Source organism: Propithecus coquereli, unplaced genomic scaffold (assembly GCF_000956105.1).
Source record: "Propithecus coquereli isolate 6110/MARCELLA unplaced genomic scaffold, Pcoq_1.0 Scaffold633, whole genome shotgun sequence".
NCBI lineage: Eukaryota > Metazoa > Chordata > Mammalia > Primates > Indriidae > Propithecus > Propithecus coquereli.
The window spans coordinates 198023-213057 of NW_012152319.1; the positions used below are offsets into that span (position 1 = coordinate 198023).

At 37.4% G+C, this 15035-nt stretch overlaps 1 protein-coding gene across 1 annotated transcript in view; it reads right to left on the reverse strand.

The window, feature by feature from the left end:
* Positions 1-15035, reverse strand: part of ATXN10 (ataxin 10) — a 163883-nt gene that overhangs the window by 107145 nt on the left and 41703 nt on the right. Inside the window, exons 7-8 of the mRNA XM_012659791.1 lie at positions 9067-9147; positions 2981-3146 (exon numbers count right to left, since the gene is read on the reverse strand). Of these exons, the coding sequence (XP_012515245.1) occupies positions 2981-3146; positions 9067-9147 (247 nt within the window). The remainder of the gene's footprint in view (positions 1-2980; positions 3147-9066; positions 9148-15035) is intronic.

Below are 15035 nucleotides of genomic sequence, written 5' to 3' on the forward strand. Positions count from 1 at the left end.
TTAACTCTTAAACATGCTAGAACTAATAAAATATATCAAAAACTGGAAATAAATATACAAAATATATCAAAAGAAAGGAATAAGTACATTAACATGAGAATCTAAGACTATTTAATAAAGGAACGCATGAAACCTCAGGATTTTAAAGCTAATCAATTACATGAATTAAAAATGCATGCTATAAACAGGACTGCTTTCATTTTCATTCGCTGCATTATGAGAAATTTATTAAACACCTTGTGCTAAAAAGATCACAAATGAATAAATATAGTGGGCTTGACAGTCAACTGGCTGGAAGATGGAAAGCCCTAACTTGCAGCACTTGTTGATCTCCATGGTATAACTACTTCCGCCATGGATGATTTGAGGCCACCAACAGTTTAACAACCAGCTCACAAATTTCAAAATATTTAAGTATCAACTCTCAGAAGTTGGTACAGGCCAGTTCCAGTACACCGCTGGGTACGTGGGATATTTAAATAGTGATGTAAGGGGTCTTCTTTTTTAAAAAAGTTTAACATATATGCATTAATATGCATAAATCATGAGTACATAGAACAATAAATTTCCAGAAGTGAACTAATTTGGCTTTTCAAAAGAAAACTGCCTACAATTTTCTATTCCATTAATATAAAATAATTCCTCCCACTTTAGAGAAAAAAGTTTGAAGGAAAAATATAAATTTTCCTAAAATGAAAAGTTATACCAGGTAACTTATTACAGTACTAAAATCACCTATAGTTTAAACATAAGTACTTCAAAAAGTTTAAAGCTTTTCTCTGTTTCCTAAATAACTGATTTTTAAAACTTTTTTTTAAGCACAACTCACTGCTCCTCCTGCTGGAAGCAAAGGCAAATCTATCTCCAGAAAGAAAAGGCAAGCCTTTCCCTTTTCCATGCAGAAAATGAGAACTGAAACATTGGCGTGATCAGTGAGACTCACCACAGTCTATATGATACAGCACAGAAAATCAATAGCAAAGTGGGCTTGAACATAAATATATTCACAAAAAAGGAAATACACTCTCATGGTAGAGCAGTCACAATCACGACCTGAATTTACAGCAGAAGTTACCAATTTCACACATCACACATCACTCTCCAGGAAACGCTGCGGCTCAACACCATGTCCTCTGCTTCCCATCGCAGACGGTGGACAAGTCTGCACTCTGGATTTGCCCCTCTCACCTAGTGTCACTATTTGCCTACCGCGACTCCAGCATCCATTATTCCCTCTCCACCTGGTCGTTCCTATCAGCACACACAGGACCCTTTTATCTTTTTCAAAAATGTGGTTGGGGGGGGGGGCAAGGGCAACATACATAACCTAAACATCTGTACCCCCAAAATATGCTGAAATAAAAAAAAAATGTGGTTAAATCAACTTTATTGAGGCATAATTTGCACACAATAAAATACATCCACCTTGAGTGCACAGTACAGAGCAGTGTCGAGGCATACAGCTATGTGTAACATTTCTATTGTTGGAAAGTTCCCCCGTGTCCCTCTGCAATTAATTCCACTCCTTCACTTCTAGCCCCCGGTGACATCTGATCTGCTTTCTGTCATTATTGGTAAGCTTGGCCTGCTACATAATCTCACAGAAATGGAACCATACAGTATGTTCGCTAGTCTAACTCCTCACCCTCAGAACTTTTGAGATTCATTCCTGTTATTGTATCAGAAGTACATTCCTGGCCGGGCGCGGTGGCCCACGCCTGTAATCCTAGCACTCGGGGAGGCCGAGGCGGGCGGATCGTTTGAGCTCAGGAGTTCGAGACCAGCCTAAGCAAGAGCGAGACCCCGTCTCTACTAAAAATACAAAGAAATTAATCGGACAACTAAAAATATATAGGAAAAATTAGCCGGGCATGGTGGCACATGCCTGTAGTCCCAGCTACTTGGGAGGCTGAGGCAGAAGGATTGCTTGAGTCCAGAAGTTTGAGGTTGCTGTGAGCTAGGCTGACGTCACGGCACTCTAGCCCAGGTAACACAGTGAGACTCTGTCTCAAAAAAAAAGAAGTACATTCCTTTTTACTTCTGAGTAGTAATCCAGAGAAAGGACAATTCTAACTTTAAGACAGAGGGAAAGAAGGAGGAATAGATAAAAATGGAGAGAAATTCTGAAGTGAGGAGGAGGGCAATGAAATCATTAGAAGCTAGCTTCCATACCCTTAGTAGAGGCAAGACTGAATGACCTAGGCTTAGGGAGAGTAGTTAACCAGGATGGTATATGATTAGGAATCTCCCATAATGTATGGAAGAAACAAACTTTCTAGAAGGCAATTTGGAAATGTGTATCAAAAGCTTTAAAAATGTGATATCCTTATATCCAGCAATACACTTCTAAGACTATGTCCTGGGTTAACAGCTATGGAAATGTACAAAGATCTATAACTATACAGACATATATTATAGCACTATTATATAATAAGTAGAACAACCACCTAAATGTCCCAAATATAGGAAGTTGGGCAAATAAATGGTAAATTCTTTACTTGGAATGTTACATTGGCATTTTTAAAAGACATTCATAATACATTATTTATTCATTCAGTAAATATTTGCTAAGTGCCTACAATGTACATAGCCCATGAACATTTAACAGTCAAAACTTCGGCCTTCATGGAGCTTACATTCAGAAGAACAAATGGGAACTTACAAATAGATGGCACAGAATGACACCACATGTAATGTGCATGTATAATATATGCACATGTCTACGCACGCATGCACATATTTGATGTTATCTGCCTTAAAAAAATATATTAACTAGAATTTCTTTAAGAAGTCATTGACTCTGGATAGTAGGAATAAGGGCATTGTTTTCCCTGATCTAAATTCTCTAACTATTCTAAGGCTACATTACTTATGTAATATTTTTAAAAGCTTTTAAAAAAAAGAATTCTCATAGAGGACTTGGCCAAGTTAAAAAATCTGCCTATTCTCTCTCACCTGGAGTCAGGCAATGTCTCCTTACCTCGTCGTCAGTATGCTGGTCAGAGGTCAGCTTGAGCACAATCTTGCACTGATCCACAAAGGCGCTCGCCATCAACTCGGCGTGGCACAAAAACACGGGAATGTCATCCTTGGTCAGTGGCTCATCACCCACTATCTTTGCTATTATAATGTCTAACAACGTAACCCTGTAAAACACAAGATTACTACATGAATGTCTAGTACTTAAATTGTACATGCTAAAAATACTTACGGAGACAACTTTGAGGCAGTATTTTTATTTTAAATTCCTTACCTTGTTTATGATATCTAGCTAGGAAAACATTTTATGAATAAAGCTAATTTTCATCAATTACCTATTTTTTAAAATCTTGGTTTCTTTGATATGACTCAGCTACAGAAACAAGCATTATCTAATGCGCCTTTTATAGCCACCACTTTCAGCATTGAAATAATTCCAGAAATGCTATCAGTTTAAGTTTTACAAAGACATCTACAATAATAACAACAGCAAAGTCAAGTGGGCTAACATTTATTCACTGCTTACTATTGAGCTAAGCATCTTATACACATTATCTCATTCAATCCTCACAAAAACTCCACGAGCCAGGCACTGTCGTAAGTCTCACATTAAGACAGGTAAATAAGGCTCAGTGAGGTTAACTAACTTGTCCAGTGTCACACAACCACTGAGACTCTAAGCCAGGACTCAACCTCTGTCCCAGGGCCAGGTACTTTACTCATTTTATTGTCTTTCTTGTGAAGCCTGTCTTTTTTCTCTGTTTAATTATTTTAGTTTACAAAAACACAAATCTGAAGACCAAGCCTATGACATTTTTTACACCAATATCTAAATTATCAAGTAAATATTTCTATTTAATATTTCTATCTCCTTTTCCTAGGAAAAATGAATCACACAGGGCAATCCCTCCAGCATAAATCAAAGAGGACATTTGCTCAAAATCACATTTTGATTTCAGATTATATATAAAATTCTCATTTTCATATGAGGGTATGACTACCTAAAGGTTATGAATATCTAAAATGTTATAAGCAAATAGAAGGAAATACACTTAAATTAGGCAAGGAGCATTTCACAACAACAAAAAAATCTGAGTTATTTAAGAAATAAAATTTTACCAAGTGCTTCCTATATCACGGCGAAATGACAGGAAAGATCGTCAGTCTGGAAAAATCATCTATAGACCCTGGCGATTTTCAAAACTCTCAAAACATCAGATTTCTTGTGGCGATTATTAAACTAAAATAAGTAATCCTCTTAGTTGAGCACAGTATTAGGATATTTCTGCTTTCGCTTATTCATATATAATCTTTAAAAATGAATGAAGCTCTCTCAGGCCATAAAGCCAGGTTTTCCACTTTCCCCAAGCAGGATGACTCTCCAGGAACGTCAGGAGGGAGGCCACCTATTCCGTATGGCCCAAATGTCTGTTTTAAAAGTATTCCTTTTAAATTGGACTAGACAATGTGGCAGTTATTGCTGGGTACGAGAAGTCAAGACCCTAGCTTCAGGGAATTTAGCACCTAGTTGGCTATCACTCAAATATTAATAGGTAATGTAAGAGAAGAAGATAATTTTATTAGATTAAATCACAGGTGTCCACAGAGAGTGGTGTAGAGAAATGAGAAAGAAAACAGATGGGTTATAACCGAAGAAAAGGACCAAATAACGGAGCAGATCTTGAATTGGGGGCAGCTCCTAAATGGGCTGTCATGTGAGGGCAGGACAGGAAGGGCAGGGCCCAGGGTGGTGGCAAAGTTTTTTGGCAGTAACAACAGTAACAAGAAGCCCCTGGAGGTCTAGGCAGAAAACATGAAGGGAGATTTGCAAGTGCTAAAAGGAAAAGTAAAAGCAAATTTTACCTCTTTACACACTGACAGACGCAATCCTCCTCTGGGACTTCTCCCTGGCTCAGTAGATGTGTCCCTATGTGCTTTGTTACATGATTGTGAGAGATCTAAGGACATAGGTACCAAGTGATTTTAAAGGAAAAAAGGAGAAAAAAAATCAATAATGGATTTTTTTTTTTTTTTAAATAGAGATAGGGTCTTACTCCGTGCCCCAGGCTAGAGTACAATGGCATGATCATAGCTCACTGCAACCTCCAACTCTCAAGCTCAAGTGATCCTCCTGCCTCAGCCTCGCAAGTAGCTAGGACTACAGGCACATGCCACCACACCTGGCTAATTTTTCTAGTTTTTGTAGAGACGGCATCACAAACTCCAGGACTCCAGCGTTTCTCCCATCTCAGCCTCCCAAAGTGCTGGGATTACAGAAACAGATCTTTAAAACATGAAATGCAAAGTAAGTTTGAATATCACCTGAGAATAGACTACACTTCATTAAATGATCCTACTTACGTTAAGTCATCTGCCAATTAAAACTTTCAACGGCTCCCTCTGTTAAGGAGTAGGTCTAAAAGCCCTTTAGTCTGCTATTTGGGGCTCTCCCAACCAGAGTCCTCAACTAACTCACAAACTCCCTCTACCTCTAGCCACCACCAAAAACCATCATAATAATTCAAGTAGGAAACTAGGAAACTTTTCCTCAAAATCATTTATTTTAATTATGCATTACATTTGCCATCCCCACTTCTTTGCCAGAAAGTATGTACAGAAATATCCTGCACAGTCAGGGAAATTGAGATATAATGTGGAATGTCCTACTTCTTCCAGTTGGGGAAATTGCCACACTAAATACTTCCTTGAAAACATAACAGAATACAAGAATAACAAACACTCTTTACTCACTGATTTATTCACTCAGGTGTGAAGGATGCAAAAGCAAGAAAGACCCATCTGAGGGGTTAGGGACTACCTAGAATTATTACAGGTAAGTGTGAAAGTCTTGCCTCCCCTTAACCCAGAAACCATCACCTGGGGCTGTTTCAGGCTCCCCAGACACACCCCACCCCTCAATTCTGAGCCAAGCTTCCATAATTTTTGCCTCTCAACCACTGACTGTCATTAGCATTCTATTTCTAATTTACTGCAGATACAGTACGTAAAACTCTGCCTCAAAATTATACTTCCTATTTTATGTATTTTTAGAAAATTAACATACATATGAAGGATTTTAGGGGAAAACTCTATAGCAAAAGTCTACATTTTAAAGTTAGGCTTAAATTGATAAGGGCTACAGTTTTAAAAGCCATACTTGTACCATCCTGAAATGGTTTTATGAGAATAGGGGTTAGAGGCAAAGGTAGGGGAAAAAAGTGAGTTTTATGAGTATTCTAGAACAGGAAATAAAATTTTGTAATTCTAGAAATAAAATGTCTATAATTCAAATTCAAGGACTGGTATCTCCAATAAATTTTGAATTTACATTTTAATTAATTCACATGTATAATGTGTTGCATGGCATGCCACGAAGGCCAAAAATTTTATTAATCCTGGACAAGATCCAGAGAGTCAGCTGCTGCAGAATGAATCTCATTAGTCCCTTACAGAAGTCAGTGAGTTGCAGGGGGAAAGATCATTGGTTTTGACATCAGACAGAATGAGTTCAAATACCACCTCAGCACCTCTGTAACCCAAAGCAACTACCTTAACCCATAAGCTTCAGACCACCAATTTAGAAAACGCCAAGAATAATACCTATTTCACAGAGTGTTTGTAAGGATTAACTGACAATGGGATATGTTGTCTTCTATACATAAGAGAGATGCTACCTGGAGGAAAAAGTCAAGGTCATCAGAGCAGCAGCACCTGTAGTTACAGTAACAGTATGAAAGCAGAAATAGCAATAGCTCACTTTTACTGAGTGATAACTACATGCCAGGCACAGGGAGCTTTATATACATTTCAATTAATTATCACAATTTCATGGGGTAGCTACTATTATTCCCATTCTACAGATGAACAGAGTTCCAGAAAGGTTAGGTAACTTATCCAAAGTCTCGGACTTACATAACGAGAGCCGTGTACAAGTTACTTAAAAAAATTTAAATGTTTTCACTGGTAATGTATTCACAGTAAAAGTAATTAACACCCTTAGCACAAAATGTACAAAAGGTGGAGTTGGTTCTAAAGTAACACTTTTTATATTTAGAATATGGCCAATTAAATGTCAAATTTCTGACTTACCAAATATTCACATATAAAATAAGCATTTTGAAAAGAGCAAGGTCTTATCCTAGAATACCACCTTAACATCTCATTATGCCTACAGGGCTGTAACTTAATATTTGGTGACATTTGGAGGTGGCAGACCCTCCCTACTTTCCATCCTGAAAATGGCCCCACTGTGGCTCCTTGCAGTTCTGACCTTCTGCTGGCACTCGGGCACAAGCAGAATGCACAGACAGAAGCATCTGACTGCTGTCCCCCAAAATATGAGAGACTGTAAAATTGTTTTTGACTTACATAATTACTCCAAAATGACAACACCATGTACTATCACCTACATGACAAAATGATGCCACAAAAAAGCAGTATCCCTTTCTTTACATACCAGTGTGGTGGGCAACTCTGATGTTCTCAGCATTTAGCAAATTACAGAAACTCAGTGAATGTAAATTTCAATTAAAAATTAAAGGATGAAGCTCTACAGGAACAAATAATTCAGCAACAGCATGCTTTAGTTTAATATTCTCAAAGATTTTTTAATCAGTAAAAAAGTTTATATCACATACCTCCAATATATGTATATATATATATGTGATTTATAGATAACCTACCTACTAATATCGAACTAGATATTAAATACCACAAAGTTTAATTACTTTCTGATTTCTTTTTAGGCAACAAATAAATAGAAGTAGATATTCTAATATTTTCTTACATACACCCCACTCTGGAGGTTGTTACTCTTGTGGACAACTATAACATGACAGCTGCTTACCACACAAAACGGCAGAGAATTAAATAAATACAGGGGTGGCAGCACTGCTGAGCAACTCTGCCCATTACATAAACAAGAAGAGAGACTCAGGGGAGTGACTGGGGACACTGCTTCATGTCCTGCCCTTGCCGTGACAGCTCTATATAGGCACATTTCCAGGGTGTCAGTGGTACAGAGATTTCCATACCACTATTTGATACCTGTGCATTCTCCTTGTATTCAGGTGTTCGTTACTGTAAAGCAATTACTAATTTTTAACACTGTTCATCTTCTTTTTTGTAGGTCAAAAAAGTACAAAGAATTCTTTTTCTGTAATGGAGGCATACATATAGGGGGAGCCTTGAAACTGGATTTATAAACTTGGTATTTAAACTGATTGAAAGCATGAACTTTTCCTTTTTGTTAAAGATATTAAAGAAGAAAAATAAACTACTTAAAAGACTACAAAGAAGGACACATAAAGCTGAACTGTTGAAACCTAAATATGTAGCAAGAATTCCAAAACCATTGCAATTATGAAACTTGTGACTACAATCAAAAGATTAACATTTTTTTAAGTTTTTGATCATGAGATCTATAATTTCTGAATAAATTTCGCTATTTTCCTAAGGCAAGATTTCTAATAAGGTTAGAAAAAATACATGCTATTGCAATGTAAAGTGTACTGCAAATTATTTTATTCCAACTTCTTACTTTACACGTCAAGAAACTGAATCCAAACAAGGTGAAAAGACCTGGCTATGACCACATAAAGAATTAGGTCTCAGCACTCCTAGGTCATGGCTCTTCCTACTATAATAACTGTGAGATAATAGACAGGCATCAATTTTCTTTTAGTCTGAATTATCTATCAGAAAACTACGAACCTAATAGAGTATATCCCAAATAATCATACCAGTGATATGACAAACAAGCATATTCAAATATACAGCTGTAGTATACAGCTGCATAAATTACTGTTATTAAAATCCAGGCACATGCATAACATTTTGTTCTTAATTTTTCCTTAATATGCATTTACTAAATAATGGCACCAACCTAGATTCTGCAGCCCTACATAAATCACTGCCTGTTGCGGCCAAGCTGTAATGTTAACCAACCAATTTAAAACCATTACTGACACAGAAACATGTATTCAGAGATCCCGTGCCAACTAAGAAACCACACGTGTTTCAGTCACGTGCACAGGATGCTCTCTATGGAATGCTAAATACTCCAAACCACACTGGCTTGGGGGTTACCTTTCTTGATGGCTCAGCTTGGCATACATGGCTTCTACCAACTCCGGGTTTTTCAGAAAATGGTCTGTAATAATCAAGAACCTAAGAAGAAAAAGGGGGAAAGTATGATTACTAGAAACACATTAAAACAGACATGACTTTATCTACTTTATAGGCATATGTTATACATAAAAGCATTTCATTTTAGTGAATTTTTGATTTGTTGTAACCTTAAATGTTTTATGAGGTTCATATACTGTTTTAAACACAGCTAAAAGGAAGAAAAAAACTCTCAAAATATTTTTCTCCCATTTTACTTATGAAAAATTTATTGAAATAATTTAAACTGATTCGACAGGAAGAAAGGGCCTACTATAGCTTTTATCTAATGTGAGAAAGGAAAATTCTTCACTATAGTCTCATACTTTTATTTAAACATATGCCAACACCACAGGTATGAATACTAGCTTGATTATCCACTCTTTAAGGTTCTCAAGTTACCAAGAAAACATCCTCATTGTCAAGCAATGCATTCATCTAAACTCAGAAATCAACTTATGGAAACCCTGAGGCAAAGATTATAGGCATATTTCTTCAAAGTACCACTGTGACAACTAAAAAGATTGAACAGTATTATTAATCAATTCAGAATCATATCTCCCAGAGGGCTTCTGAGGGAAAGTTTTAAGAACTATGGAATATATTGTTTATGACCAGGTTGACTACAAGCATTAAATATATTGACAGAGCTTATTTAATCACTTGTTAATGAAATAATACAATAAAAGTATATCTTTGAGTGTGATAACCAAATCACACATGTTAAATACCATAACACATTGCCACTTTACATAAAAGCAAACTCTAAATACATATTCTATTTCTTCTACAACATTTAAAATAGAAGATCAACACTTTGATGTAAAACATTTCTAATAATAATGGATAATATTCAAAATTCTCAAACAACATTCATATCAGTGTGGGCAGGTCATCCAGCTGCAATAATAGAAATGCATGCATTTCGAGCTGGGCATACAAACAAAATTGGGATCCTAAAGGTACTTGGAATAACTCATTTACTTGGAACTCAAAACTTTCTTATAAGAACATTCATTCAAAAATGCAATATTTCAAGTCACAAGCCATATTTCTAAACATATTCTGCAAACAGTAAAGACCTATACGCAGACATATAGTTAAAGAGGAACATGTTAGGGGCAACAGACAAACATCATGGATTATAGAAACACATGTATTTAACCAGCAGGTTGTCGGGAGTTAGAGAGGGGACAATGGACAGGGGGCAATAAGATGAAAGAGGTTGTAGGAGATGTTTTGTAAACACATCAGAGAAACACGTATTTATTTTGTAAGAATAAAAAACTAGAAATGTAATACTTTCCTAAGTTTTGTATTTCGTATGCATACAGGCTGAATTCGCACCATATGTGCCCAGGGTAACAGGCTTCCCACAGGAGATCTGGTTTCTCTGCCTCTGGTATTAGAGTTGACCCACCCCAGTCAACATCAGGGGCAGAATTCCCCAGTTCAATCATGAAATTCTTCATTTAAATGTGATTACAGAAAAGCTAATGTTCATAAATCACATGGTTGATTACCAAAGCAATGACCATATTTTTACCTATTCCACACTGGCTAAAAACATAAAATGCATGAAAGTTTTTCTTCTCATCTCTTTCTCTCAATTCTCATTCATTACTGATTTTAAAGCATGTGAACAGTATCTGCATCCTGATACTAATACACCACACAAAAGGTGGTAAAAGCCATCTACGTATGCTTCCGGGAGCACGTGTAAACAGACAATGAAAGATGAACACTTCACTGGTAAACAGAGATATTCCTCAAGTCAAGGATTCAGGGAAATTTTTTTAAATGAAGGCCATCTATTATCCATGTCCATACAGGTACACAAAGGCAAAGCTATACTCATGACATGAGTAAGACAGAATTCATTCACTGCAAAAATCTAGAAAACTGATTATACAAAGCATTTCATTTAAATGTGTTCTAGAAAATAAACATGACTCTCCTGCTTTGTTGTGAGTTCTGGGAAAATCTAACCGGTAGTTGCTTAACATGGCAATTTGGACAAAGCTTACAAAGCTGCTATAGAAAATAACTTTCTTTCTCCTGTTAAACAGTTAAATAACATTTTCAATGGCTTAAATGTAGCATTACAAAAATAAATACTGAAATATCAGTCTGCTGATTCAATGGCAATGCGTTCTCTAACTAGAAAAAAAAGAATTATAATCAGAAAAAAAAATAGGATTTCCTGAATGCCACATGTGCAAAGCACTGGGAGAAATGCCACTAGACACATGTGCATCCTAGCCACCTTTCTTTTAATGCCATACTTTCAGAGAGGCAGAAGTTGTAAAGGTTAAGGGCACAAATTTTGGTCTCCGAAAAAGCTGGGCTTGAGCCTCAGCTTCACTGTGTTCTGCTTTCCCACTTACAGTAATAATGTATCAGAATTCAACTCCAAAAAAAATAAGAGAAATTCAACAATATTTAACTTCTGAAGCAGTAGCAAATGATGAAAAGGATTCATTCATTCACCAAACATGTACTGAATTCTGTGGATGTCTGCTACTTCCTTTTCCTGTCCAGTACCCCCTTTTCCTTCTTTGGATAACAAGAATTCTTCTTCCTTCAAGAATCAGCCCAAACCTGCCAGCCTGGGCTATCAGGCACAGACCCAACAGCCCCACCACAGAAGCGAGCATGTAACCCCACACCTCTAGAAACAGGACTGGTCCAGGAATGGTACTGTGACCCAAGAAGGGCTACTTGTACACCTTGCAAATATCCATCTGGTTATTACCTTTTTGTTTTTAATTCCCAACCTTCTCAATACATTTCCTAGTCAATGTTTATAGAAGAAAAATTTTTTATTTATATCCTAAAGTATTCCATACATTTCACACACATACAAAAAGACGCATACACACATACATACACACACACAAAATCACAAGTTGCACTCCATATATAATTGGTAGAAAGTCAGAACTGTGTATAGACATTTTGAGAAGCACTTTTGGGATAATGGTGACACTGAGAGTCTCTATCTTTCTGTACACAAAGCCAACTGTTTGTTGACAACTATATAAATTCTATGGCAATCAGAAAGAAATGTATTAAGCAGTACACATCCAAACACAACAGTCTATTACATATATAGGTGTTTTGCCATGTTTGGGTTATATTTTTTAGATTAAACCTTTTCATTTTGAGATAATTATAGACTCACATGCAGTTTTAAATACGAGACTCCATGTACCCTTACCCAGCTCCTCCAACTGGTAACATCTTATAAAACTATCACAGCCCGGACACTGACATTGATATAATCCATAGATCTTACTCAGATTTCCCCACTTTTACTTGCACTCCTGAGTTTCTGTGGGTGTGGGTGTACCCTCAGCTCTGCGTGACTCAATCGCACAGGTGAGCTCACACGTCCACCATCATATTAAGACACAGAGCAGCTCCATCACCACAGGAATCCCCTGGTAGCCCTTTTACAGCAACACCCACCTGTATTGCAAGTGTCCTTCCTCCATCCCTGGAAACCACTACTCTGTTCACCATTTCTATTATTTTCTCATTTTAAGAATGTTACATAAATGGAATAATACATTATTTAACCTTTTGGGATTGTTTTTTTTTTTTACTCAGCATAATTACCGTGAGATTCTCCCAAGTACGGCTGACACCAATAGTCTGTTCCCTTTTATTGCTGGGTAGCATTCCAGTTTGGGTTCTATTTTAAGAAACTGAGTGGGATTTTGGGTGGATATGTAACATTTTATAATGTTCATATTTTGAAAAAGGAAACAGGCTCTCAGTCATATTTCTGTACAGAATGTCTGATTTTCAGGAATACATTACTGATGCTAAGGCAAGAAGCCTGTGTAGAGCTCTAGAGAACAGTGATATGGACCCTCTGGGGTCTCTCTCCAAAGGCAGTGAGAACCAGACAAGTCTGAGGCGACTGAAGTCCTAGGATGCCACCGATTCCTGGACTCATTCGACAAATGCTGCCTACCAAGGACTGTTCTATGGAGGAGGTGGCAAACTTCCCCATAAAGGGCCAGACAATAAATATTTTAGGATTTGCAGACCAAAGGGTCTCTGTTACTACTCAGCTCTGCCACTGAAGCATGAAATCAGCCACAGACAATGCATAAATAAATAAGCTTGGCTGTGTTCCAATAAAACTTTATAAAAACAGGCCAGGTGCAGTGGCTCACATCTATAATCCTAGCACTCTGGGAGGCCAAGGTGGGAGGATCACTTAACTCAGGAGTTCGACACCAGCCTGAGCAAGAGTGAGATCCTGTCTCTACTAAAAACAGAAAACTTAGCCAGGCATCTTAGCACCTGCCTGTAGTCCCAGCTACTCAGGAGGCTGAGGCAGAAGGATTGCTTTAGCCCAAAAGGACTAAAGGTTGTAGTGAGTTATGATGATACCACTGCACTTTAACTGGGACAACAGAGCAAGACTCTAACTGGGACAACAGAGCAAGACTCTGTCTCCAAAAAAAGAAATGGAAAATTTTTTTAAAAATGCTCTAAAGAGCTAAGAAAGTGGAATACACAGCTGTTGTGAGCAACAGAAGAGGGGCAACAGATTCAGACTGCAAGAAGAAAGACAACTATGTTTATCTTCCTAATATCTTTAAATATAAGCTGATAATAAAATATATATACATAAGGCAAGAAACAACTTTACAGAAAAGAGGATATTTGTCTGGGAAGGAAACTTTGTCATGCAAAATAAATCAACTAGATAACCCAAATATGAACAAAAAATAAGGCTTTACTCCCAGCTGTAACCTCATTTTTGTAGTGAAACTGGGTAGAAGTTTAATAGATTGATAAAAATTTATACCAAAAGAGACCAAACCTGAAAGAGTTCATGCCTCACCTTTGCAGACCTCCCCCTGAAAATTTATAAGTTTTATAATATGTAACACAGGAAGGAGAGAGGGAGAGAGGGAGGGGAGGGGGGGAGAGAGAGAGAGAGGGAGGGAGAGGGAAGGAGGGAGGTAGGGAGGGAGGGAGGGAGAGAGAGAGACACCTTCAAGTTCGGCATCACTTACAATCCTGCCTCTGCTATATACTACTTGTGTGACCTTGGTCAAACTGGTGTACCCTGCTTAACTCTCATCTGAACGTTACAGGACATAAATACAATTTACAGGACATAAAAATGAGATTACACACACAAAGCAGCCATCACATCACAGGGCAATCCGACCTTTTCCTCTACTGTATAATTCTGCACTGACTGACCTAACCGACCAGTGCGCATTTACTGCGCTTTCAGATTTAGATGAACTCAAAATAGAACTCTTGGATTCATCTAGGTTTATCTAAGAGCATGAAAACATCTTTCACACCTACAAACAAAAGAAACAAACATTTTTAGAATGACATTTTCCCAATAACTCAAACCAAGCAGTGCCAAAGACTCTCTCGCCTACAGTTTCCTGTGTCTCTAGTATATCCACACAAAAAGACCCAAAGTTATTGGAATCTTACATTTGCCCTTTTCTAAGAAAAAAGCAGATGAAGAAAAGATAATATACCCATGAATTGTAAGACTGTGTTTGTTTTATACTCTTTGTCAGCTATTTCACGATACAGGGCAGAGAAGGGGCAGAAAGTGGTTTTTCTCCAATTTCTAGGGATGGGTTCAAATTTGACAGTAAAAAATAAGAATTTTTCTTAAAGTTTAATAACCCCAGGACTTTGGGAGGCCAAGGTGGGAAAATTGCTTAAGCCCAGGAGTTCAAGACCAGCCTGGGCAATACAGCAAGATACTATCTCTACAAAAAACAGAAAAATTAGCTGGGCCTGGTGGTGTGTGCCTGTAGTCCCAGCTACTCACGAGGCTGAAGCAGGAGGATCACTTGAGCCCATGAGTTTGAGGCTGCAGTGAGCTATGATGA